Source organism: Camarhynchus parvulus, chromosome 12 (genome assembly GCF_901933205.1).
Source record: "Camarhynchus parvulus chromosome 12, STF_HiC, whole genome shotgun sequence".
NCBI classification, from domain to species: domain Eukaryota; kingdom Metazoa; phylum Chordata; class Aves; order Passeriformes; family Thraupidae; genus Camarhynchus; species Camarhynchus parvulus.
The window spans coordinates 16,538,668-16,563,653 of NC_044582.1; the positions used below are offsets into that span (position 1 = coordinate 16,538,668).

Genomic DNA, 24,986 nt, shown 5'->3' on the forward strand with positions numbered 1-24,986 from the left:
CCTTTGAGGCACCAGCCAAGAAAAACCTCTCATAGTATTTACACCAAGATTCCTTCAAATTCTGAAACTGCAGCTTGATTGAGGAATTCATGCCTTGTAAACTGCAAGTTTCCCAAAAAACAGCCAGAGGCACATAATCTTTTGCTAAGCTATCCATAAGGAGCTCTGCTAGCTTAGGTGGTGAATCAAGTGTGGGATAACAGATTACACTGAATAAAAATGAAAAACCACAATGACAAAATAATGTTATAATATTAAAACAAATCAAATCATACACTGCCATTATTCTGATACAGAATTTTTGCACAGCAAATTTGATACATATACAAGAAGTCAGGCAGCCTATTGAAATAAACTTCAGGGTTCCTTTTTTCTTTAATATAAACTACATCTTAATACATAGCTTGAGATGGTCAGGTAGTTTTACACCAATTCAAGCAACAACAACTTCCCATCTTAGAACACTAAAATAAGTAAATCTTTTAATGCTCTGAATACTGAAATGTTTTGTTTCCACGTGCCACTTTTTAAAAGTGTAAAAACTACATCTATTGGTTAAACCTTTACCCTAGAGGTGTGCCTAACTTACAAATAAAGTTATATTAATAAAGATATGAAATGCAATGTAAATACAGTTCTGTTGGCAATTGTCGTATGCTTCACACTATGCAGTTATCCAACTTTCAGTTCAATTCAGGTCTTCCAAAGTGTAAAGATGTGGCCAAATTTTTCCAAAACTGGCAATAAACTTGGATTTTTTTCATCCTGGGGTTAAACTAAACCATGAAGCCCACAAAATGATTCAGGAATGGTCAAGCCCCTGCCCTCAAAAAGAGTTTTGCTCTAGTAGATATTTTTGGTTGCCCCAAAATGAAATCATCCTCCACTGAGAGTCCCTCTTGAAAACTTTGGCCACAACAGCAGTGTCTCATCTCCAGCTGACGTTGGTGAGGCAGGGAAGTGGTGCAGGGTTTCTCCTGGCAAGTACCCCTTTCTTTTGGTCACAACAACGAGAGAACGAAAATACTGCGCGGCTCTTTCGAGTGCAGAACAGTTCCTGCTAAAAAAAGACATCTTCTTTTCTGAAGTCTGGCAGACACCTGAATCTGCTGGGAGCAGTCCTGAGGCAGGCCAGGCCCGGCAGGCAGGGGCACGTGTGGTGCATCCGCCGCCCCGAGAAGGGCACCTGGGGACAGAGCAAGCACATCAGCTGGTTGGGGTGGTTATTTTCCCCTTTTCACAAACAGGATGGGAGTGCTGGGGTACATTCCTTGAGCTTTTTTTGCAGCATCAGCCTCACTACATGGTTGAGACGATAGGAAGATGGCAATACATACAGCCAGCAGCAGCTAAAGATTTCTTTGTTACAGAGCATTTAAAAAACTTTTTAGCTAACAACATATTTACTATTTCCCACAATCAGTGACAGGGAGAGCCACGGCACTGGTGGCTGGGGGGATGAAATGGGAGGAATATTGGGGATATGGGGAATGCTGCCCAGTGCCCTCCCTTCACAGCCAGAGTTCCCCACAAGCTGCAGCACAGAGCAGATGGCAAAGGCAGCCCCACTATACACCCAGTCCAGCCACGGTTAAGAGCAGGATGTTAACAGTCATCTTGCTGTGTAAATCTACATCTGTGACACATGTTCTCCATTTACTGCCATTTCATAAAGGAGTTTGTTGTGAAACTACACTGGCCTTTAACATCACGTTTTGTGGTGCCACTGTGCAGGGCTTTCTGCGTGTCCCAAATCCTGCCTTGTCACATGGCACAGAGCAGGACCTGGGAACCTTGGGATCCCGTGGTAATCAGGCTGGAAGGGACCTCTGGAGTCACCTTGCCTGACCTCCCTGTGAGCAGGATCCTTTCCACCACAGGGCAGAAGTTTCTCATTTCATCCCACCCTCCTCCAGCCACATTGTGCTGCAGGGAGCACATATGGAGTAGATTAGACAAATTTAATCGTGCCATGACATGCACACGCACTGACAATCTTCAACAACTTGGTCACAAGCTCTGTCTCTTACAGGAGCCAAAAAGGACAGCCCAGTGGGAAGTGTCTGGGAGCTGTGGTGCTGCCAGCTGGCAGCACACACTGAGCATTCCCTGGATGCAGCAAAGGAGGCACAGAGGTGCAAAGCCTCTGCTACCAGCCAGGCAGGCAGCCCTAATTCCCTCACTTCCAGATGTCTGTGTGGTCGAAGCCTTAAATTTTAATATTCCAAGATTTTCTTGTGTTAGTGCACAAACTTTGTCTTTAAGAAAGTCCCACACCGTCCTCCATGCATGGTGCCAAGCACCAGCCTGACTGCAGTGACGCCCTGCTGGGGGCAGGAGGTGGGCAGAGGGCTCACATCCCCTGCAGTGCCCTGGGCCAGCACCATCTGAAGAGCAGCCCCAGGACAAGAGATGTCGTGGGTTTCCCTGTGCCACCCACCACAGCCCCTCTGCTCCAGTGTGAGCAGAGAGGCAACAACCTCCCATCTCTGCTGGGGACTCCCCATGGGAATCATCCCTTTGGGTGCCCACACCCAGCACTGCAGCCAAACCCAAAACCTGAGCTCTCGGCCTTCTGACAGCTCAGGTGATTTATTCTGAACATTCCACTTGCTGCAAGGAAATGTTCCTTTCTGTGGGACTCCCATGCTGCCAAACCTCACCTGCCTGCAAACCCTACCTGGCCCTGCCTCAGACCTGGCCTAGAAATTCCAGCTGGGACTGCTAATGGCATCAGTCCATCACCATCTAGGTGCTGAGAAGGAAACCAGAAGGTGGAACCCCAGCTGCCAGACATCTCCTCCAGTTATCTCCTGGCTCCTCTGGATGTCCCCGAGGTGCCATGGCCATGGTGGTGCCTGATTTTGACCTATCCTGCAGTAAATGAAAAGTTTTGGTGATCAGGGCACCCAGCTGCTCCCTACACAAGTATTTACCATACAGGAACCACTGAGCAAACCCTCCATCCTTAAAATAAACTCATTTCACGTTCTCCAGTAAATCAATTTGCTTTGTGTTTCTCAGGAAGATCAGTGGAGAAATTAAAATTAACCTCATAAAGCTTATAAACATCAGTGACTTAGTGTTTGGGGTGGACAGGCATCTACTCTGATTGTAATTATGCAGGCAGTCAGCTTGAAATATATCAGACAGTTTAAATTATTGCCCAATAACAATAAGCTCATAAAACCCTCTAGAAGACAATTCCTATTATCCTAATTCCTGGTAATGGAAAGAGCCCTTACAAGAAGAACCTACTACATTACATAGTAAAAAGGACCATTTGGTCCCCAATATCACAGCAGAAGTTTTAAAAATTTAACTCCAATAAAATAGAGCCTTAAACTTCCTAAAACTGAGAAAATAAACTGAGAAGCCAGGCCTTGGAGGAAAGTGAGAGAGGCAGCTAACTAGCTGCACATTTATGATCTGAATTTATTGCCTTATATCTTCCACTTGTGATGACTCTTGGGCTGTGCTCTTCCCTGAGGATGACTCTGAAGACCATCAGGTTCTCAAGATCCCTGGTAACATCCCATTCAATCTTTTGTGTTTTAAATAAGCAGCTTTTTTTCATACTGCATAAGAAATACATAATTCCATAGCCTTAAATAAACGCACTTGTTAAAATCATTGTATTAATAATACAGTGTGTGTGTATATATGTATCTATACATAGATATTTTAAATTAATATGTAGAACAGAAACCAAGAGAGCCTGTGAGCAATTTTCTCAAGTCCAAATATGTGTCAACACTTTCTCAATGCACCAGCTGTCCCAACACCAACTGGTGACATTTTTATGCTTGTGACAGGATCTTGTCCACTGCCACTGGGGTTGGTGGCACTTTCTGTGCTCCTGCTCACACCAGGAGGGATTGGCAGGGCTGGGCTTGGGAACTGCCAGCGCTGTTTTGGATCAGGCAACAAAACAAAGCAGCAACAACAAACTAATAAGAAAACAATCTGGGAAGCATGTAGTGCTTTCATCCTCTGATTCCCTTCAGCATAATTCTGACACTAATGCACTTCCTTACGTAGGTGCCTTCATCTCTGCTGCCATACAGATGCAGGTGGCTGGATATTGTAAGGAATGGGAAGCTTCCCTGCCTTTCCACCACGTCTAGGCTTTATGCCATGTGCTGTACAGCTCAGGACATTCCTCCAGCCCCGCAGTGAGGTACTCACTCTGTGACTCAGGGGGTGGCACTCGTCTCCCAGGTTTCCCATGGGGGTGCACATCCTGAGGCTGCGGATCCAGAGGCTGACGGCGCAGCACATCCCGGCCCCGCACTGCTGGTCTCGGTCGCAGGCCTGCATTCAACACAGCATTAAGCAAATTACATGAATAATAAATGTAGTCCAGAAATAGGACAGATCAGGTGCTCAGGAGCTGCCTCTGGCACCCCTAAGTTATCATGGCTCATTAAGGCTGAATAATAAGATTTAAGGCTGGTTTGCAATACTTGTGTCTCCCATGGATTGGAACGTGCAGGCTCCTGGCACATTTTGGAGCTGGGACCAGGTTGTTTAAAGCCAGGACCACACAACAGAGCTGCTCTGGGCCAAACCCAGGTCTGTCAGTGATTTACAGTCCAAACTTCTGAGCACTGATAGACCATGGCATGTGCCAGTCTCTTTCCCAGCTCCCAGATTGGAGCCTGAGCGAGCTCAGGCACGAGCAAGGACCAACCACACTAAACTTGTCACCAAAAGAGTCACCAAACCAGTCTTATGGAGAAGCTGAGATAGGAAATCATCCATCAATTTAATGGCTTTTAGGTAACTATTCCTTCTAGCTTCACATGATAATACCATGGATGTGAGTGCCCTCGCAACACTGCATGAGAGTTTTGTTAGAGAAGTCCGGGTGGAAGTAGCTAAAACAAAAGTTTAAATGTGGATTCTGTTGTTGTTATCTAGAATTACACATAGCTAAAAGAGGTCCTAAGAAAAGCTTTCCATAAGTGTCCACATCCAAAAAAAATGCTACTGTGGTAGCATTCCCCTTCACGGGAGGCAAAAAAATATTTTAGCCACTTACCCAATACAGCTTAGATAAGCAGAAACCAAAATGCAAACTAGTGGGTATGTCTTAAAACCCACAAACCATGAAGAGCAATTGACACCTTAGGGTTTGAAAACAAGCTACTGTACATCTTTCAGTTACTTTTTAATCAAAAGCTTCTATAGATTTAATGCAAAAAACCAGTCTCCTTTCTCCAGTGAGAAATGCCATCAATTAAAGGTTCTGCTTACATCCTGAATGTAAGCATGATTAACTCACAGCTCTGGGTGTCTGGCAGCAGCAGTGAGAGATGGAAGGCACTGGTCAGCACTACGTAAATGGGAAACTCATAAAAACATACGTAAATGTTGATAACAGCTCTGGGGAAGGCACATTCCCAGAGTAAACATGCTCTTGAGGGAAAAACTCACTGATCTCACCTTGGGATTTACATGATAAATGGCTTTAGACTGTAATCACTGGGTAAATATTGCACTGACCAGCAGGAGCCAGATCAAAATACATGTGTAAAGCTCAGCCAGTAGTTTAGGAAAAAGCTGTTGCATTAGGATCTTTATTAAATAGTGTGTGTGACCCAAACAGCTCCTAAACACAGAGCTCTGTGCCTCAGGTAAGCCCAAACACAGAGCATTTGCTTTTATATGGCCATAAAACTACCACTCCAGCCTGCCAGGTAGATAATACTTTCTGACCTCTCTCTTAAAAAAAATAATAATAATTTGAAAAGTACTCTAATGATATTATTTTGCCCTAGTCACAAATAAAAATGCAGGTCCGGTGATTTAGGCTGCCCCCAGCACACTGCTGTTGTGTCCACTGTTCTGCTGGAGTCACAGGCTCTGCTGTTGCTTGCCTGGCAGCTCCTGACTCCCTTTTTTTTAGTTATATCTCAAAGTCCATTCATGTCGGTGGGACTGGTCCTGGGGTGAAATACCACTCAGCTGAAAAACCCACCTGGGTGTGTTCTACCAAACAAGAGTCTTGAATGTCCGGGCTGAACAATTTCTTTCCTGACCTCACACACACATATTTACATCTGGCAGATCTTTTAAGGCTCCCTTTCCAAAAATGTATGACAAGTTTTGAAAATATTCAACCCAAGTGTTCCTGCCCACACCTTATCTGCAGTGTGTAATTCCTGCTGCTATTCCTAAACTTCCCCAAACACCACATGAGCACCTCATTTAAACACAGTTTTCCGGAAAATCAGCCCAAGAATATGTCCCAGGTGAAATGCCAGCTGCAAAGGCAACAGGTTTCAGCACAAGAACCACCACTGAATTGAGGAAAGCTTGAAAAAAGTCCTTAAATTGGAAAGGAAAAACACCTTTCAGGCTCAGGGAAGGGGAACACCTACATCAGCTCTCATCTGAGATTCGCCTGTTCATCAAAAGCCAAAAATGCATCAAAGTGGTTTAAGCAGAAATGCTCTGCAATAGTTAATAAAGTAACATTTTCTAGTTCTAATCTATTTTTACTTTTTGAATCTGCCTTGTCCTTGATCTATTATTCAGTGCCTCACAATTACTTTATTTAATGGGTTAATTATGCTTTAAAGGTGTAGCCACAACTCTAATAACACATAAACTGCTCTTCTGTTGCTGGGAATGTTTCTACTTAGAAGAAACTTGAAATCCTCAATTATTAAAAAAAATTCCTTCACATTCTCTGCTCTAAAAAAACCAATAATCAGTCCCTGGAACTGATCTGACTTCCAGAGAAGTGCCCACGAGCTGTTTCATGGACTTCAGGGGTCCGGACAGGGAGCCTGGAGAGCCACAGAGAAATCCACTGCTGTGAGTGCAACTTCTGATGGTTACAAAAGACATGTGAGCTCTCAAAGGAATGCAAATGCTGAGTTATTAATCCAAAGCAAACACTTAAAAAATCATTCAACTAAAAAGTGATGCAACGCTTTGGGTTAAATAACGTCTTTAGGAAAAAAAAAAGTATTTTCACAGCCAGAGTAAATCTTGAGCCTAAAAACAGCAAGGGGGAGACTTGTTTGCAAGGGGTGGCTATTGACGAGAAAAAGCAACACAGTCATAGACAAAGAAAAAAAAAGAAGGAAAACAGAATTTTCTGATGGTTGTGATCCTGCCCTGTACATGGAGGGGCTGGAGGAACTTGGGGCGCACAGTGGGCAGTGCAATGCCCTGAGCCAGACCCTCTCAGAGCATGTCTGGGGACAGCTGGGGCTGCATGCAGGGAGATGGGAGACAGCTCCAGCCCTGGAAAAGCAGCAGGATTCTCTGCATGCTCCTGGACCAGCCTGGGGGCACCCCCCGATGAAGACATCCCTCACCCCAAAGGAACAGACCCCACGTTGTGACACCCACTCACCTCAGAGACCCACGGGTCCTGGCACTGCCCACGGCAGAGACTGATGCATCCTGGCATCACTCATCTCAGAGAGCCCCCCAGGCTCTGATACCACTGAATCCAGACCATCCCTCATCCCTAGAGATGCCACGGCCGGTACCACTTATCCCAGACAGACCCCAAGCCCTGTCGCCTCTCATCACCTGGCACTGCTTTCCCTCCCACGTCCTCCTTATCACTTATCCCAGCTTCGGCCATCCTTCACCGCACTCGGCACCGCTCCGTGCTGGCATGGCTGAGTGCGGACAGACCCCGAGCCTCGGCAGTGCAGAGAGCAGAAATGCCCAGGGAGCAGCTCCGGGCAACAGAGCGCTCCCCGGGCATCCCGCACGGCAGAGAACTCCCCTCTCTCCAGGCATCCCGCACGACAGAGCGCTCCCCTCTCCCCGGGCACCCCTCATCCCGGGCCGTTCCCCCAGTCCCGCTATCACTCCCCGCGAACAAACCCCGACTCCCGTCCCGTCCCCGCGGCGGAGCCCTCTGTCCCTCTGTCCCTCCGTCCCTCCCTCCGTCCCCGCCGGTGCCGGCTCCCGTCGGTGCGGTCGGTGCCGAGCGGCGGCGCTCACCCCGGCGCTCACCCCGGTGATGACGGCTCCGTGTCCCGCGGCCAGCAGCAGCACCAGCAGCACCAGCAGCGCCGGCAGCATCAGCGGCAGCGCCGGCGGGGCTCCGCGCAGGCTCCGCATGGTGCGGCGCAAGCGAGCCGGGCTCGGAGCCGCCCCGCCGTTATAAAGCCGGGGCTGAGTCACCCCCGCCCGGCAGCGCCGCGGCCGCGGGGCCGCGCACACCGCACACACACCGCGCACACACCGCGCACACCGCACACACACCGCGCACACACCGCACAAACCGCACACACACCGCGCACACACCGCGCACACACCGCACAAACCGCGCACACACCGCACAAACCGCACACACACCGCGCACACGCCGCACAAACCGCGCACACACCGCGCACACACCGCGCACACGCCGCACAAACCGCACACACACCGCGCACACACCGCGCACACCGCACACACACCGCGCACACACCGCACACACACCGCGCACACACCGCACAAACCGCACACACCGCACACACACCGCGCACACACCGCGCACACACCGCGCACACACCGCACACACACCGCGCACACACCGCACAAACCGCACACACACCGCGCACACACCGCGCACACCGCACACACACCGCGCACACACCGCACAAACCGCACACACCGCGCACACACCGCACACACACCGCGCACACCGCACACACACCGCACACACACCGCGCACACACCGCACACACACCGCGCACACCGCGCAAACCGCGCACACCGCGCAAACCGCGCACACCGCGCCCAGGTGCGCGGCCGCTCAAAAAGCGGCGGGGGGACGCGCCGGGATGGGGACAGCCCGGGGCAACATCCCACAGCGCTCTGGGGACATCCCGCATCAGCGCTGGGGGACCTGGGCTTAGCGGGTAACATCGCACAGCGGTGCTGGGGGAACGTCCCAGGGCTCGGGGGAATCCCACAGTGTGGCTGAAGGATTGACCACAGCAGGCGTGGTGGGGTCGTCCCAGGGCTGGCTGGGGTTCATTCTGTAGCAGGTATGAGGATGTCCCACAGGAGATCTAGGGGTTCATCCCAAGGATGGCTGTGGACATCTCACAGCAGATTAGGGGACAGGGAGGCATCCAACAGCAGTTTAGAGGGGAAACATCCCACAACATTTGGGGACATCATGCAGCAGGTCTGGGGCAGGGCACAGCAGATCCTAAGGAGATCCTGCAGCAGGATGGGGGCATTCCACAGCAGGTCAGAGCACATCCCACACTGGGGCAGTGGTAGCCCACAGCCACTGGAGCCAGCATGGACCAGTTCCTTCTGCTCCCAGGCCAGCAGCAGACCCAGACCCGATGTCACCCCTGCTCCCTCTGTGAACAGAAACCACCTGTAGCCCCCAGCCCAGCCTCTGCTGACACCTGGCAGGGCTGTGGCCATGGCCCTGAGGGACATGCAGGCTGTGCTCATCCTGTCTGGGACAGAGCAGCATCAAAAGTACCCCACAGTCTGAGTAAGAATTGGAACAATCCCAGTCCCTGCTGGAAGCCCAGAACCCCTCTGAATTCCTGTTCTCCTGTGGTTCTCCCCTCCTTGCCATGGGCAATCTCTGCCTCTGCCAAAGCCCTCCTGGCTCCCACGGCAGCCAGGGGCACAAGAGGAAAAGAGCTCCCATCTTCAGCAGGGCTGGCTCCCACCCAAGATCCATGGGAAGACAGTGAGAAGGAGCACTGGGAGCAGAGAGCCCCATTCCAGAAGCTGTGCCCCACTGGCTCCTTCCAGCACAAATGCCAGGCCATGCTCTCATGGTCTCAGTGAGCACCTGTTCCTACATGCACACCACTGAAATTCAGCACGAACCGAGGCCTGACCACTAATGGTGGCACCTTTGGGCACCCCCATCCTCTGTGGGAGGAGGACATCACTAAAACACATGCAGCATTCCCTTCTCTCACTCCTTTTCTTCTCAATTTTCCTTACTTTTCCAGTTCTTTATTCTTCTTTTTGCCTTTCTTCTCCCTCCTAACTCCTTTTTTATCCCATTTCCTGCCTCTCTCTTCCTACTTCCATCTCTCTCTTTTTATTCTACTCCACTCCTCCAGCGTGTCCCGTTCTCACAAGTAGGTCCCATTTCCCCGAGATTTTTCAATTTATATTTTTGTTCCAGCAGGGAAGGCTGAGCCTTTGCAGAGCCCACACTTCCCTGAGCCCTCAGCCAGCCCCGTTCCTTGGCTGAGGTGAGTGTGAGCGTGGCTGAAGGGGAGCAGGAGCACCGAGCCCCTCGCGCGCTCCCGCTCGGTTCAGTCCCGGTCAGGAGCTGTCAAATCCATTCCTTGGTGGCCTCCCCTCGGGGGCTCACTCTGTCTGGAGGTGTTTTCATTACAAACGTGGCCTTTTTGGGTGCTTAGAGTTATTTTGTACAAGTGCATTCAAGACAAATATGGGCTGGGTAAATAGGGTTTACTCCGAGGATGCTTTAAAAGCAAATTGGGATAAGCCAATTTTGACGTGAAAGGATTAAAAATAACTGGGATGTATCCTTAGCTGTTGTAAACTCATGTTGCTGCATGAAGCACTGGCAGTTTAAACCAGGTGAAGGGATTAGCTTATTTTAAATTCTGTTTGTATCCTAGAAACTAAAAACGAATGTAAGCCAGGAATGATTATTTTCACAATCTCCAGGTGTCCAAAACTTTCGAAAACAAATAATCACTTTCAGCTCTAAACCTCCTGATCCTCTAAAAACACTATAGAATTGAGGAGAAATAATAAGGGGGAAGGGAAGAATTTTGTGCAGGTTTGTGCAGACTCAGTAATTTCTTGTAAAAGACATTTGACATAAAAAGTATCATTTATGAAAGGTTGTCAATCCTGAGCCTGGAAGGGCAGCATTATACATTACAATGGGGATGCTACAGACTTACTAGAATCCACCCTAATGTGAATATTCTTACTACCAATTTGAGCTAAAACTGGTTTACTATCAGAAGAGACCATTCACATCTATGTGGCCTTTAGGTGATTACACAATGAAATATTAATTAATTCTGATTAAATCATTCATTTTCTTAAAGAAAAGGCAGAAGCTGAGGAGATTACTTTCTGAATTTCAGTGTCATTACAATTGTTTTACTGCAAAATTAGTAAAAATCCACAATGTGTCTTAAATGTAAATCCTCACAGTGCCCATCTCATGAATGCAGTTGGTGGGTCTCTCTGGCTCTTCTCAAAGCCTCAGTTTTACTGAAGACTATCTATGAGTAGGCATTCAAATAATTATTTGGCATATTCAAGTGATAATGCACTACAGAATTTACAGAATTTTGAAGACTAAGAAAGTGAATACATCAGCTATCTAAAAAGATAATTTTCTCATAAAAGAATTGAGAAGAAGCATGTAATGCGAGACAGGAGAATTATCTTTTTGCCCTAAAAACTCTCTTAATAATGACAGTATCTAATTTGTCTAATCTTTGAAACTCTATATCCAAAAATGGTCTTGATTCAGCAAAATGGTGAGAGCTTGCTGACTCTTGTAGAGGAAGAATGTATTTATTTATATCAGATATATAAAAATGTATAGTCTAGGTGTAAAGTACACCCAAGATATGAAAGACCTCAAATCAGTTGCCTGTAGTGCCTGAAATAACCCAAACACACAAGTCATTCAAGAATAAATTTCTAAGCTGTACCCTGAGTTGGGATGTAGTCCAACATTTCTGCTTTCCGTCAATAATTAATGTCAATTAATTGAAGTAGAGGTTGACAGACAAACAGCCCAAGACTCTTCTCAATCATTTGTCTTCTCCCTTGGGGTCTGTACACGAGGCAGAATAGACCATTTCTGCTGACATTAATTTGGGTCCCCAGCATTTACACAAGCATCATTTATGTTTTTTTGAGTTGCAAATATTTCTGTAAATGACTTCTAAGTTTGCTGCCTCTCTCTCTGATGTGGCTGGAGTTGGCCAGTGCCTTCTCAAGTTCCCAGCAGCAGTCTGGCAGGGAAATGGAGGCTTCACACCTGCAGCTCTCCCTGAGTCTGTAAAAGCCAGCTGGGATCCGAGGTGTGAGTGGCTTAGCAAGCCTGGGCACCCCCTGTGTGAGGCTGGATCATGCAGTTTGCATTATGTGGAGAAAATGAGAGGCGGTTCAGGCTGTGAGACGCAATTCTCACACGTGGGATTGCCTTTGGGGACATCCATGGGGCTGCTGCTTGTGGAACTTGCAGCATTGGCTGAGAGCTCAGCACGTTTCTGCCCCGGGAGGGGAGGCAGGTGAGGAGAGCAGCAGCATCCGCGCACCTCACGCTCATGCCTGGCCTCTTCTGACGTCAAATAAACTAATTTCTAAAAAGTCTAAACACAAATGCTGATGTTGGGGTTAGAAGAGGCACCCTTGTCTGAATTCCTACCAAATCAATCCATAAATTTCGTTAGTGAATCCAAAATGCAGAGAAAAATTGTGTTTTAAACAAGAACTTAAGAGATAACAAGCACTGGCTTACAGCAATGAAGACAACATCCCTCAGCAAACTACTCCAACTCTTAAAACCTCATTTCCTGTTTGAATTTTACCGATCTGGACCAGCATATGATATTAAGCCCTCTGATATCAGGAATTTTCACCTTCCATGTGTAATAAGCTGGGAACAAATCCCACAATACCTGTTTCACTACACAGCAACATTTTTGTCACCAAAAGTGATTCTGGTAGCTCATCTCCATAACCTTTCCAACAGATCAACAAACTGCAAAATCTCTGGAATGATTTCAGGAATATTGTCATCCCCTGGGAATAGCCACAATGTTCTATTCTTAGTTATATAATCTTGCAGACCGAATCAACAATCAGTGTATAAACAGAAATATGGTGAATATACTAATAAAAAATGAAACAGATTGACAAAGAACTTCAGCATTAAAAAAGCATCCACAAGTGATTTTATTTCTGGGGTCAGACAAGAAGTAGTTGTAATGAGCTGCTGTTGTATGATCTGCTCCCAGTGCTCCTGGTGCCTCATTACGCTGCTTTTCAGCACTGCTGTTGTCATAGTAGTCCCTGAAGATCCTTATGTAAGGACTAAGATGATGGTTCTGCAGTATGTTAAAAAAGAGCATTTAACAGATAAGTGCTAATGTTCTAGATTAGGGATTCTCACTCCCTTACTCTGCACTGGCTCATGTAATTGCATGAATCACTTTGATTGCAAAGTACATGCTCTCCTGTCAGCTTAGGGGGATTGAAGTGGAATATTACAGAGTCTGCTCAGGAAACAGTGCTGGAAAAAGAAAAAGCTGCAAACATACCACAAAAACTAACAATTCCTAGTTACTCATGAAATTTGCTTCTTTGATTTGCACACAGATTTTATTTAGACTTTTGTGCAGACATGACTGCGTTGGCAAAGACCAGGGCAGCACAATTCCAAGTGATTCAGCAGGAACTGTGGATTTATGTGATGGGCAGGGACTCCATGCCTTTCTGTAATTTTCAGATATGTCTTTTAAAAAAATGTAGAGTTCCTGCCAAGAAGATACGGAATTGGTTTGGGGAGTTCACTGGACTTTGGGGAAACATTCTTTCAGCCTTTTTTCTTCTTCTGCTCATTGCTTTTGGTGGGAAACAGCTTTCCCCTACACACCAAAATGGGCCATGAGCGGTGAGCTGTGGGCAGAGGAACCTCTGGTGGAGCCAGGGTCTCTCCCTGCACACCTAACCTAGAGAGTGAGGTCATTTTTCACTGAAATGGGACTTACTGGGCCATGGGGACAGGAGGCGGGGAGGTTTTCATGCCCACATAGATCTACCAAACACAAGAACTGGAGAGGAGTTATTCAGGAGGGCATCGTTGTAGATCTGCTCCCACCATGAACAGGCAATTTATCCTATGCATCGATGGGCTCTGGTGAGACCAAAGCCAAGCAAGTTTTGTAGGCTCACATTCAAGTGACAAACCAACCCAAATTTCCTCCTTGCCAGGCCCCTCATGGGTCCCTCTGGTCCTTTCCAGTTCTGCCTTTTCCACCTCTCCAGGCACCACACAAGTCTCCTCTGTGTCCCTCATCATGGAAACCTGTGGGAGCACTATGAATGCTGCTAATCCCTGACTTGCCACTGTCTCCAGAGGGACCAAGAAGAGGTCACTTGTTCAGTTTTTATTTACTGAACTGGTGCCATATGGCTTCCTTAGATTGCCTGCAGGGAGCAGAGGGTTTTTTTTTTCCTCCTTAACACACAGTTTAGTTTCTGTTTTGGTTTTGTTGCTTTGCTTTTCCACTGCTTGTCTGGAATGTGGTGGTGGCCAGTGAGAGGATGCAGGGCAGGTTGTGCTCCTGCCCCTATTAGCATACTGGGTCTGGAAAGAATTAACCAACGAGGCAATGCCCAGAGAAAAGAGTCAGCTGTTCTGCAAATTGCCAGAATTTCACCACTAAAATCCCTTCTTCTGCACCCTGTTCTGCCCCACCAAGGCCAGTGGCAGCTGTAGCTGTTCTCCTGTTCATTGGGGGCATGTATGGCAGCTGGAAGCACATCTCTGTCCACCCCACAGGATGGGGCATTCCCCACTGCTGATGTGGGACTGGCAGCCCCATGGCTCCCCAGCCTTCCCTGGTGCTCTGAGCATTGGTCATCCAAGGCAGAAACAGGGAGGGCGTGTACACAGAGGATCTCACCCACTTACCCATCTGCCTTGGCTTTCAGGCCCCCCAGGAGATTTTTTAAATTTTAATTTCTCTCCCATTTTTCTCATTTCTGACTTTTTCCTTTCATCCTTGTAGTTTGTGCTGCTTCATCTGTCACTGCCATGGGAAGGCAGGTATTCCCAGCAGAGCCCATCTGAGGGGCCTCCAGGGCCTGGAGTACCACTGAGTTCCTTTTTCTCCTTTTCATCCATACGCAAGATTGCTCAGAAGGGTGAAAATTCCAGTGAAATGGCATGTTAGCAAAAAGCATGCATTAACAACCCTGTGGGGATGGCTGCAAAATGCTTTCCCTCACCAGAGCCAGCTCCAACACAGAAACTTCACTTACTTCTCCCTTAAGGATGAACTTAGAAAATTGCAATGTCTCTCTAGTGAGTTATATTCCTTAGAATCCCAAAGCACTTAGTAAATTACATTCTCCTGACTTCCTTCAGCTGTGACTGGGGTATAACCAGAACTGGGGTGACAACTGGCCAGGGTTTAGCTTCACATGCCCTCATCAAAAATGAACTTTGGCTACACAAGAGAAAGAACCCCACCCCTGGCTCAGTAGTGGTGCAGTTTGTGGATTTCTCTTCACATGCACAAAATAAAGTGCTGATGTGGAGCTTAGGTCTGTTTGGGCTGTTCTCAGGACATACCATGGAGTTTTCAGCAGCAGAAGAAATCAGCACCTTGGGTTTATCTTTTGGCTGGGTACAGCTGACAAACAGCTGTGACGGGGGTGAGTCCTGCACACGCAAGGGAGGGCACAGCCCGGGGCTGCAGCCCTGAGATCCTTTAACCGTGGCTTGGCTGGCTCTGACCTGAGGTGAGGGCACAGCCCGGGCCTGCAGCCCTGAGATCCTTTAACCGTGGCTTGGCTGGGTCTGACCTGAGGTGCACAAGGGAGGGCACAGCCTGGGGCTGCAGCCCTGAGATCCTTTAACCATGGCTGGGCTGGCTCTGACCTGAGGTGAGGGCACAGCCTGGGCCTGCAGCCCTGAGATCCCTCGGCCTTGCCTTGGCTGGGTCTGACCTGAGGTGCACAAGTGAGGGCACAGCCTGGGGCTGCAGCCCTGAGATCCCTCGGCCTTGCCTTGGCAGCCCTGAGACCCCTTGGCCTTGCCTTGGCAGCCCTGAGATCCCTCGGCCTTGCCTTGGCAGCCCTGAGACCCCTTGGCCTTGCCTTGGCAGCCCTGAGACCCCTTGGCCCTGCCTTGGCAGCCCTGAGATCCCTCGGCCTTGCCTTGGCAGCCCTGAGACCCCTTGGCCTGCCTTGGCAGCCTGGACCTCGGCTTGCCTTGGCAGCCCGGACCCCTTGGCTTGTGCGCCGCCCTTGCCTGCCTTGGCTGGCTCTGACCTGAGGTGCTCCAGCCCCAGGTCAGGGCAGGGAAGCCCCAGCTTTGCTTTCGAGAGAAGAGCGTGACCCACAGCGTCATCTCCTGAAAACGACCTGCTACAAAGGACAAATTATCCACCTCATCCTCCCACTTCCCGCTCTGTTCTCCTGCCAGCTCGCTTTTCAAGAGCCACTAGTGCAAAGGGCAGCTAATTATTCCAGGAATTCAAATTGGTTCCTTTTATGGCAAAGATCAAACAAAAGCAAACCCCCAGCAATGCGGGCTGGCATTGGCTGCCTGCCTCAGCTGCCAGCCCAGTGCTGGGAAGATGAGTCTCATCCTCCCAACAGCTCATTATCTGGGCAGAAGTTGCCAGAAAACAGATGGGGAGGAATGAAGGCTCAGGAGGACGAGGATGGCACAAGGCTGAGGGAAAGGAAGCAGCAAAAGGAGTGTGGTTTGATAGGGGAAAGGTGTGACAGAGGTTGTCCATGATGGACCACACAGCCCAGCAGCAGCTCTGCCATCTCAAAACCGCTTTACTGGGTGCTGATATTATCTTAACTCCAATTCCAGGGTGACTTTGTGGCATGGCAGGGGTTTTTGGGCCATGCACACCCAGGTGGGCTCATCTCTCCCCACCACAGACCTGCCCCATTAGCCAATGTCCCCATGCTGAGGACATGGACCTGCACCACCTCTTTTGCTGCCCAGGTTCCCAAAGGGAATTTTCCCATTCCAGCAACTCCACCCCGACAGCATGGCCAGGTCAGGCACACATGGCAGTGACATTTTCTATTCCTCAGTGACAGTGACATTTTCCATTCCCCCCAGAGCCAGCATCTCCTGTTGCCTCTCTCCTGTGACCAGCATGCTACCAAAACAGCTTTGCCTGAGAACAACAGTGTTGTGGGAAATGGCTGAATAAGACCATAACACTGTTTCTTGTTGCCTTGACAATACACTGAAGCTCAAGAGATCCATTTTAACCCTGTGCTGGGGTAATACCAGCTGATGAAACCCTGCTGGAAACAAGGCAAGTGACTAGACTTGCAAAATCAAGTTTTTACACATGTGTAGGATCATCAGGATAAGTGGGGTTTTGCCTCCAGAGAGGCCTGGCTCTTTGCCTGGGAAGAGTCTCCAGTCTCTCCCTCTAAAGGCTGAATTTTCAAGTATTGTCTAGCAAATCCCTTCCCAGTACTCCACTGTTTTTTTAAAATACAAAAGTAATCCCAAATGTTCAAAACACTCATGTTCTTTAGCTAGAACCTCCCTGCAAAATCTGCTGAGTCTGAAGAAGACCTGCAGCCAGCATCCATGGGCTTAGGGGGGTTTAACCAACATGCTGTTGCTCACAGAGGAATAGAATTCCTATTTTCCAGAGCACTGTTTCTTTTACATTGCTATTAATTCCAATCATGGCACATCTAATTTAGGAATTCCTCGGTGACCAATACACTTCAGTGCCATGACAGGAGCATGCAGCAGTGAGAAAACAGTTAAGTGTGGCTGCCTAAGCTCAGTCCATTACTTGGTCTCTGGGGAACAGCACCATTTCCTAAAGCAACTCCTCCCTTCGTCACTCCATGGAGGAGCTCCATGAATAAATAAAAAATTGACTTTCTTATGAGGGTCATTGCCCAGCCAGGATTATCCTGCAGGGCTGGAGGGTCAGGAGTCCCTGTTCTGAGAAGAACTGAGCCATCTGCTCAAGGTCCCACAAAGTCTGGTTGCATGAGCTACTGACTCTATTCAGACCTGTTGGAAGCATCAAGAGTGGAACAGGCAGGTACTGCTCCAGCTCTTTCTAAATCCAGCTCTTTCTAAACCCAGTTTCTCAACTTCCTGCAGCAAGACAGAGCAATTACACTCCAGATGATGAAATATTTCCTTCAGTTTACCCTAAATTCCAGCGAGTGATGTAACCAGACATCCTTTAGTTTTGCATCACCTAACACAGTAAAGTGTGTGAACAAATCAATTCTCAGTGGATCGCTTTGGTATTTAAATCCCTCAATAAAACCTTTTCTGTTTTACTTATTCAGATCCCTTTCACATCTGCCATCAGGGTGTCCTTACACGCCTCATCCTGCCAAGGTTAATAGTCAGAGCTGGGATGGTTCCAGCTCATTTCGTCTTGTCTGAGATGACATTTTAAGCAGCAAGTGCTTTGTGTCTGACTGGCGTAAAGTCAAGTGCCTTACCTCTCATAGCCAGTGCTGACAGTGCTCGGTTAGAAGTCTGCTAAATGGCTGGTTTCTGTAATTACACTAATTGCCTAGGAGAAAAGAGAGAGGAGTGTATCCTTCATTGAAAAAAAACACGTAAGTGTTAGTCTGCGCTGACCTTTTCCTGCTGTTTCCTTCTCCTCTGTGAATGAACCCTGCCAGCTGAAACTTCTCCGTGTTTGCTCCTTGTTCTGCACTTCCTGGTTATAGCTTGGGGGGACATGGACAGAAATATGCATGGATTTTTTCAAAAGAGCAGGTACAATTTTTATGGGCATGGATTTTACTTTTTCTGAACAGTATAAACAGGATACTCCTTTGAAAATAAGGTGAAATGGAGCAATATTCAACTATACATATAATTTTCTTCAACTGAGTAGTACTACCTGCTTAATATTAAGCAATAACTGAGGGAAAAATAAAGGAAAGTGTGTGGTTTTAGTAAATCAGGAACTTAAAGAAATCCCTCTGTGCATTATCATCTTTAGCTGCATCTTAAACAACTTCCTCTACCAGAAAAGCTGCCCAGAATGTGGACACAAGAGAGAACTTTGCCACAGACAAATCCTAACTCAAGTTCAACCAGCAGCATTCAGGAATTAACTCCTCATGTCCTGGGACCTGTGACTTTCCTTTGCCCTGGGAATGGCTATGGTTGTTTATGCTGCTGCCTCTAATCCAACATAAGCTGGAGAAGCTCTGGAGGTTTCTATTTGCAAGGACAAATTCATCCTGGCTGTCTCAGTGGCAGGACACAATGATCCCCCTGCAAGGAAACACAGCTCCCTTGGCCTTGGCATCCCCACTGCAGCTCCCAGCACACTGGGAGTTCCTGACCCTGGCTGGTATCTACCACCCCACTCTCTGCTGCACCCTCACAGCTCTCCTTGAAGCAGCTGGAGCCCCACAGATTTCCCTCAGATCCACAGGCCATCAAGAGACCCCTAAATAGGCAGCAGCAGGGGAAAGCCCTGGGTAGAGTGTGGGCCAGCCTTTGAAGCTGAAATCACTTGGGTTGGAGGTGTTTTGAACTGCAGAGAGGAAGCTTTATGAAAAGAAAAGGCTTTTATTCTGACAGTCAAGCTTAAGCCTGCCATGACTGTATGTAAAGTGCAAACTCGGAACTTAAAGAGGGAAAATATAAAAGGGCTGGATTCAGAGGACAGTCGGGTTTGACTCCAGCTCAGCTGTCAGAGGAATAAAGCCTTTGAAAAAGAACAAACCAAATCCTCAGTTCTTTTCCCCAGCATCAACCCTGACTGTTGCAGCTTCAAAGGGCTGGGCTATGCCATGGAGGTCCCACAGGGAGAGCAGGGTCACCCCTGCAGCTGCTCCAGCCCTTTGCATGCCAGGCCAGGACACACCACAGCTCCATGCTCCACACCACAGCTCCTTGCTCCACACCACAGCTCCGTGCTCCACACCACAGCTCCTTGTTCCACACCACAGCTCCGTGCTGCACACCACAGCTCCGTGCTCCACACCACAGCTCCGTGCTCCACCCCACAGCTCCTTGTTCCACCCCACAGCTCCTTGTTCCACACCACAGCTCCGTGCTCCACACCACAGCTCCGTGCTCCACACCCTGGGTCCCCCAAGCTGCCCTGGTCAGGCTGCTGCCCACACACAGCTCCAAAGGAAGGGAGGCATTCCCTGGCTCTGGTGTTTCTTCACTGCGGGCTGTGGAGGATCAGGAATGGGACATCACGCCATGTTCAATGTGATCAAGTGAAGCCAAGTTTATTATCTTTAAAAGGGCTATATTTATAATAAGTTTCTACTGTCCACACATCTCTAGCTAATACATGATTGGTTAATCCTGGCTGTTCAGGCGTCTAAAATAGAACGCTGATTGGATCATCTGATTTTTCACAAGTCTTGCTGTGGTCATCTGGCCCACCCATTGCTTCTCTTTTTTCTCACTTTCTCCAGCTTGCTGACAAACTTGCTGAGTCCTGACGACTCTTCTTCTTGTATCTTTCTCAAGGATATACCGACCCCATTTCTGAATATGTCCATTCTCCATTGTTTGTGAACGTGTCCATTGTCCATTATTACAAGCAGGCTGGATTGTGCATTGGCTGAATTGTCTTGGCTGAATGGCCATTGTCTTGCAAAAACTCTTCAACCTGCAAAAAAATCCTCAACACTTCACTTTGGGGCTGCTCTCATGGCAGCACTGAGTTTGGGTCAGTGCCACCTCTCAGATGCTCACTTAGGAAATGAGTGAGTAATTATATCTGCTTTGTACCTCCAGCATCTGCTCCTACACCTCCAGATAGACACTGGTGCTCCAGGCATGGGGGTAACCCCAGTGGCAGAGCTCCCTGGTGATCCAAAGGCAAAGGTCTGCTCACAAAATATGCACGTAGAGTCAGCAAACCCAAAAGGCAGAGCTGGATGTCAAGGCAGAAACTAAAGCAGCTCATAATCACTGGGGTTGTATTTGCCTTTCCAAAGGGCATAACATTTTATGTGATTCATTAAGATTAGAGCCCTGAGTGTATTCATCAGGGCCTTGTTGGTATGGAAATTAATCATTTTAGGGTGCTGAGCTTTGGTGGTGGCTCCCGTGAGGCTGGGCAGGCTGGCCCGTGGGTGACATAAAGGTGCTTGTGCTGAGTAGAGCCTGGAGCAGGGCTTGCTCCAGGGCTGATGAGGTAGCCAAGGGCTCTGGAATCCTGACCACAAGCTCAGCTTGCTGGGGCAGGAGGAGGGACAGCAGCCGTGTCAGGCCTACACAGCACTCCATGGCACAGCACCAGCAATGAGCAATCCCCAGGCATTTGTGTGCTCCCACCTCAGCCTTTGTGGTGTTTTAATGGTGGCCAAAGCAGTTAAATTAAAGGGAGACCATTGAACCACTGCTGCTGCTGCCACAATCTTCCACTCTGGTATTTGTGGTCTCCATCCCCATGGCTAGTGCCCCTCCACTGAGGGTGGTCTGGCTGGATGCGTGGCAGAGATCAGGTGTTGAGGGTGCAGGGAGGACAGCAGCAGGAATAGCTGCTCCTTTGGGACTGGGTCACAGACAGGCAGCAGCAGGGGCTGGGCTGTGGGGTGCTGCACACTGGGTGTGGTACATGCACACCTCTGCACCTCAAAGCCCCTACTGCCCCTTCCTGATTTGGTATTTAGTCATAACTGAGAGAAATTCATCCACATTTTCAGTCCTCTAGTGTGACCGCGTTCACAGGGGTCCGAGGATGAGGGAAGAGACGAGGATCTGACTCCATGTTTCAGAAGGCTTGATTTATTATTTTATGATAGATATTATATTAAAACTATACTAAAAGAACAGAAGAAAGGATTTCATCAGAAGGCTAGCTAAGAATAGAAAAAGAAAGAATGATAACAAAGGCTTCTGTCTTGGACAGAGAGTCCAAGACAGCTGGGCTGTGATTGGCCATTAATTAGAAACAACCACATGAGACCAATCACAGATGCACCTGTTGCATTCCACAGCAGCAGATAACCATTGTTTACATTTTATTCCTGAGGCCTCTCAGCTTCTCAGGAGGAAAAAATCCTAAGGAAAGGATTTTTCATAAAAGATGTCTGTGACACTCTAGATATTAAAAAAAATTAAAATAAAAGTCTGAAATGGGCAATTTTAAGATTACTGCATGATAAATTCATAGATTTATTACTCTTATAGTCCTGCATAGCTGCAAAATCTCTGAGTTATTACAGCTTTACAGCATCCTGACCCTTCAAGTGTTTGTATTTCCCATTGCATCCTTACCAGAGATAAGAGATAACTGCACTTGTCTGCAAAACGCCCTGGGTAAGACAAGATCATCAGGAAAATGGCAAAAAGTAAGATGCATGTTCTGTGTTGCACTGCCTTCCCTGTCACTTCTGCTCAGTTTATTAGCAGCAAACATACTTTTACTGCACTCCTGCCTTCAGATTCAATCTACTGCGGGAGGTGCACAGACACAGAGGGGTTTTTTTTTTCCCTTTTCTCTTGGTGATGTGATACTGATCACTCTGAGAAAACCTCTCCTCTTTGTCGTCTCTTTTGCAGCCCTGACGCAGGGACAGAGAATTGCTGCCAACGTCTCCAGCCTGACCTAATCCATGAGCTGACCGAGCATCCATGGGACGTTTCTTTTGGCATGAGGAAAATCTCTGGCAAGTTCCTTCAGTGAGACCTCGCAGACTTTCCACAAACATTCCTGACGTAGCAGGAGTCGGGGGACAACGCCAAAGATCATCACAAAGGTGGCATTAGCTTTGTTCTTCCACACTGAAATTGAGCTTTCCTGCAAATTTCAATACTTTATTTTTTGATCAAAACCATCCCACCTTGGTTTTTCTGGCACAACCATCTCCCTCCAACACTAAATCTCATTATGAGTTGAAAAGAATGACGGAAACCACAAGGCTGTAAAAGGAGGAAGTGCTAAGGTTGTTGCTTCTGTTTCCAAAGCATGAAATAAGGTATTGAATAATGAGTTTTTCCTTTCAGTGCTTGAGCTCTGTGGGGATATTGCTACAGCTAATTCCTAGTCATGTATTTAACAAACTTACAAGCAAGGTCACTTGGTCACATGTCAGGTATGGGAACCCCATGAGCCCTGTGGGTAAAGAGAATGAAAACCAAAAAAAGCACAAGATCTCTGAATTCATCAGAAACCCAGACAGAAAAAGCCTGTAGAATAAATGCTGTAATCCCTCATCCCTCAGGGATGGAGTGGCTGTCTGACCCAGGGCACTGCTGGTCTAATAGCATTACCTTGGGGACATTTTGGGCTAGTTTGCCCAGAGATTGCCTGTGGTCTGCCAAAGAAACTGTTTCTCTCAAATCTCAAATGGTCATCCACAAGATCCCCATAGGAGGAAATAACAACCACAAACTTTCTCAGCTTGTCACCACAGGGCTGGCCACATTACGAACGAACTTTTCCCATTCATACTTGGATTTCACCACATGAAGAGGAAAGAGAAGAAACACTGCAAAGAGAGGGAGGCTGGAAAGAAAGAGCAGAGCACAGTAACAGTCATTATAAACAATGATTCAGGAGATCCTTCCCAAAAGTAACACAAGCAGCTCACTTAACATCCTATGTCAGAAATGATGATTCCATGTCTGGTATTCAGGAATAAGGATCATTAAGTATTGACAGCATTTGCAAATATTAAACAAAGCATTTCTCTGCTGTTGCATGGGTAAGTGAACTAACAGGCTGACATTACATTCCTTAGGATCACAGAAAGGCTGGGGCTGGAAGGGACCTTAAAGATCATCTAGTTCCAACCCTCATCTTAACTCTAATTATTATGAAGCATTTTGAAAGCACTTTATCAGACTCATACCATGACACAAACCCTCCTTCAGGAAATTGAGATAGTACTAAAAAAAAAAATCTGGCGAAATCAGGAAAACTGTTAAAGCTCCTTGGCCCTGGAAGGGTCTCATAAGAGGTTCCCATTCCAACTCCAGCTGGCTGGCTGGCACTGGCTCCCGTACCCCAGTATGTGATAAGATTTGATGAATAACAGCAAAATTAAAGTTGCCATTCCCCAGTTCCCACATTTCAGCCCTGAGCAGGGTGGGTACTGTCAGGGATGTGCAGCAGGGTGGATGTGAAGCTCCCTTGGTTTGCACCTACTCCCCTGCCAGGAGCAGGATGGGGAGCAGAGCTTGGAAAGAGATAGGAACTCTGGATGTTTTTATTTTGCTGTTTAAATGTCTTTTCCTTCCTTTAACTTTACAGCCTTGAGTCCATTACTCACTCCATGTCTGAAATTGAAATTATGGGGGGGAAAAATTCCTCCATGCCTTTACTTGGATTCATTATCTGTCAAGTGATATAGAAGGAATAAATTGGGAAAGAAATTTTAAAACCATTCTTTTGACATGAGTCACAGGAGTAAGCTATCAGAAGCCATGTCAAAAGCACTGCAGTTGGCAAGAAACATATAGCATCTTTATGATTCTTCCTTTCATAAAATCCAAACCATAAACAACAGAAACAAGGGAAGGCAGGGAATGTAATTTCATTAGAGCAAACGTGACATAAATTTAATAATAAATATTAGCTGTTATCTAGGAAAATATGAAAAGCCATTTTCAAAATCATTAGCTCTAATCACAAATGAATTTTGCAGCTTCTTTTCCATTTTGTACCTCTGTAATGAACTCTGATAAATTCAAGGGACTACATGTTAAATAAAGAGATAGAAGGGTCTAATTTGCTGCTTCATTAAACCGGCTTATTTCTGGAACGTCTTGCATGTTGCTCTGAATTTCCCATCTCTGAAAGGTGGAGACAATGAGCTATCTGTTTCTAATGTAGTGTGGCACACAATTAGGGATTCAAAAGGATGTGAATCTCTTTCCATCAGAGATACACGCAGAGATTATTATTTTATTACCAAATACTGTCAGCGTTACGGATTTCCAACAGCTACCCTGACACCTGACGTGCATGTTAAATCTGCACAAAGCATTGCAAGAAAAAGCCAGATGGAGCATATTTATGCCACATTATTCTTTCTTACTTAGGTCTCTGGAATGGTTAAGTGTTATTGGAGTGAAGATTTGCAGCTGGACAGGATATTTAGAGGATGACCTGCCTGTTTGGGTGTATTTTAGCACAGTGATACAGCACAAGCTCAAGTTTACAAACTCTGCTCACAAATCTACAGAGCATTTAGGAACTTCTCTGAATGTATCTCTGCTCAGTGAACTTACACATGTGGATCTGAGACACTGGCCGGCTTGGGGATGAATTCCACTAAAGTTCTCTCAG

The 24,986-nt window shown here is 47.4% G+C and overlaps 1 protein-coding gene across 2 annotated transcripts in view; it reads right to left on the reverse strand.

The window, feature by feature from the left end:
* Positions 1–775: 775 nt before the first annotated feature.
* Positions 776–24,986, reverse strand: part of PROK2 (prokineticin 2) — a 110,930-nt gene continuing 86,719 nt past the window's right edge. The window contains exons 1-3 of one of the 2 annotated variants that reach the window (XM_030956854.1): positions 7,990–8,098; positions 4,189–4,314; positions 776–1,186 (exon numbers count right to left, since the gene is read on the reverse strand). In XM_030956854.1, coding sequence (XP_030812714.1) covers positions 1,061–1,186; positions 4,189–4,314; positions 7,990–8,097 — 360 coding nt within the window. In that variant the 5' untranslated portion in view covers position 8,098 and the 3' untranslated portion in view covers positions 776–1,060. Of the gene's footprint in view, positions 1,187–4,188; positions 4,315–7,989; positions 8,099–24,986 lie in introns of those variants that run through there. The other variant, XM_030956851.1, reaches the window with a different exon arrangement.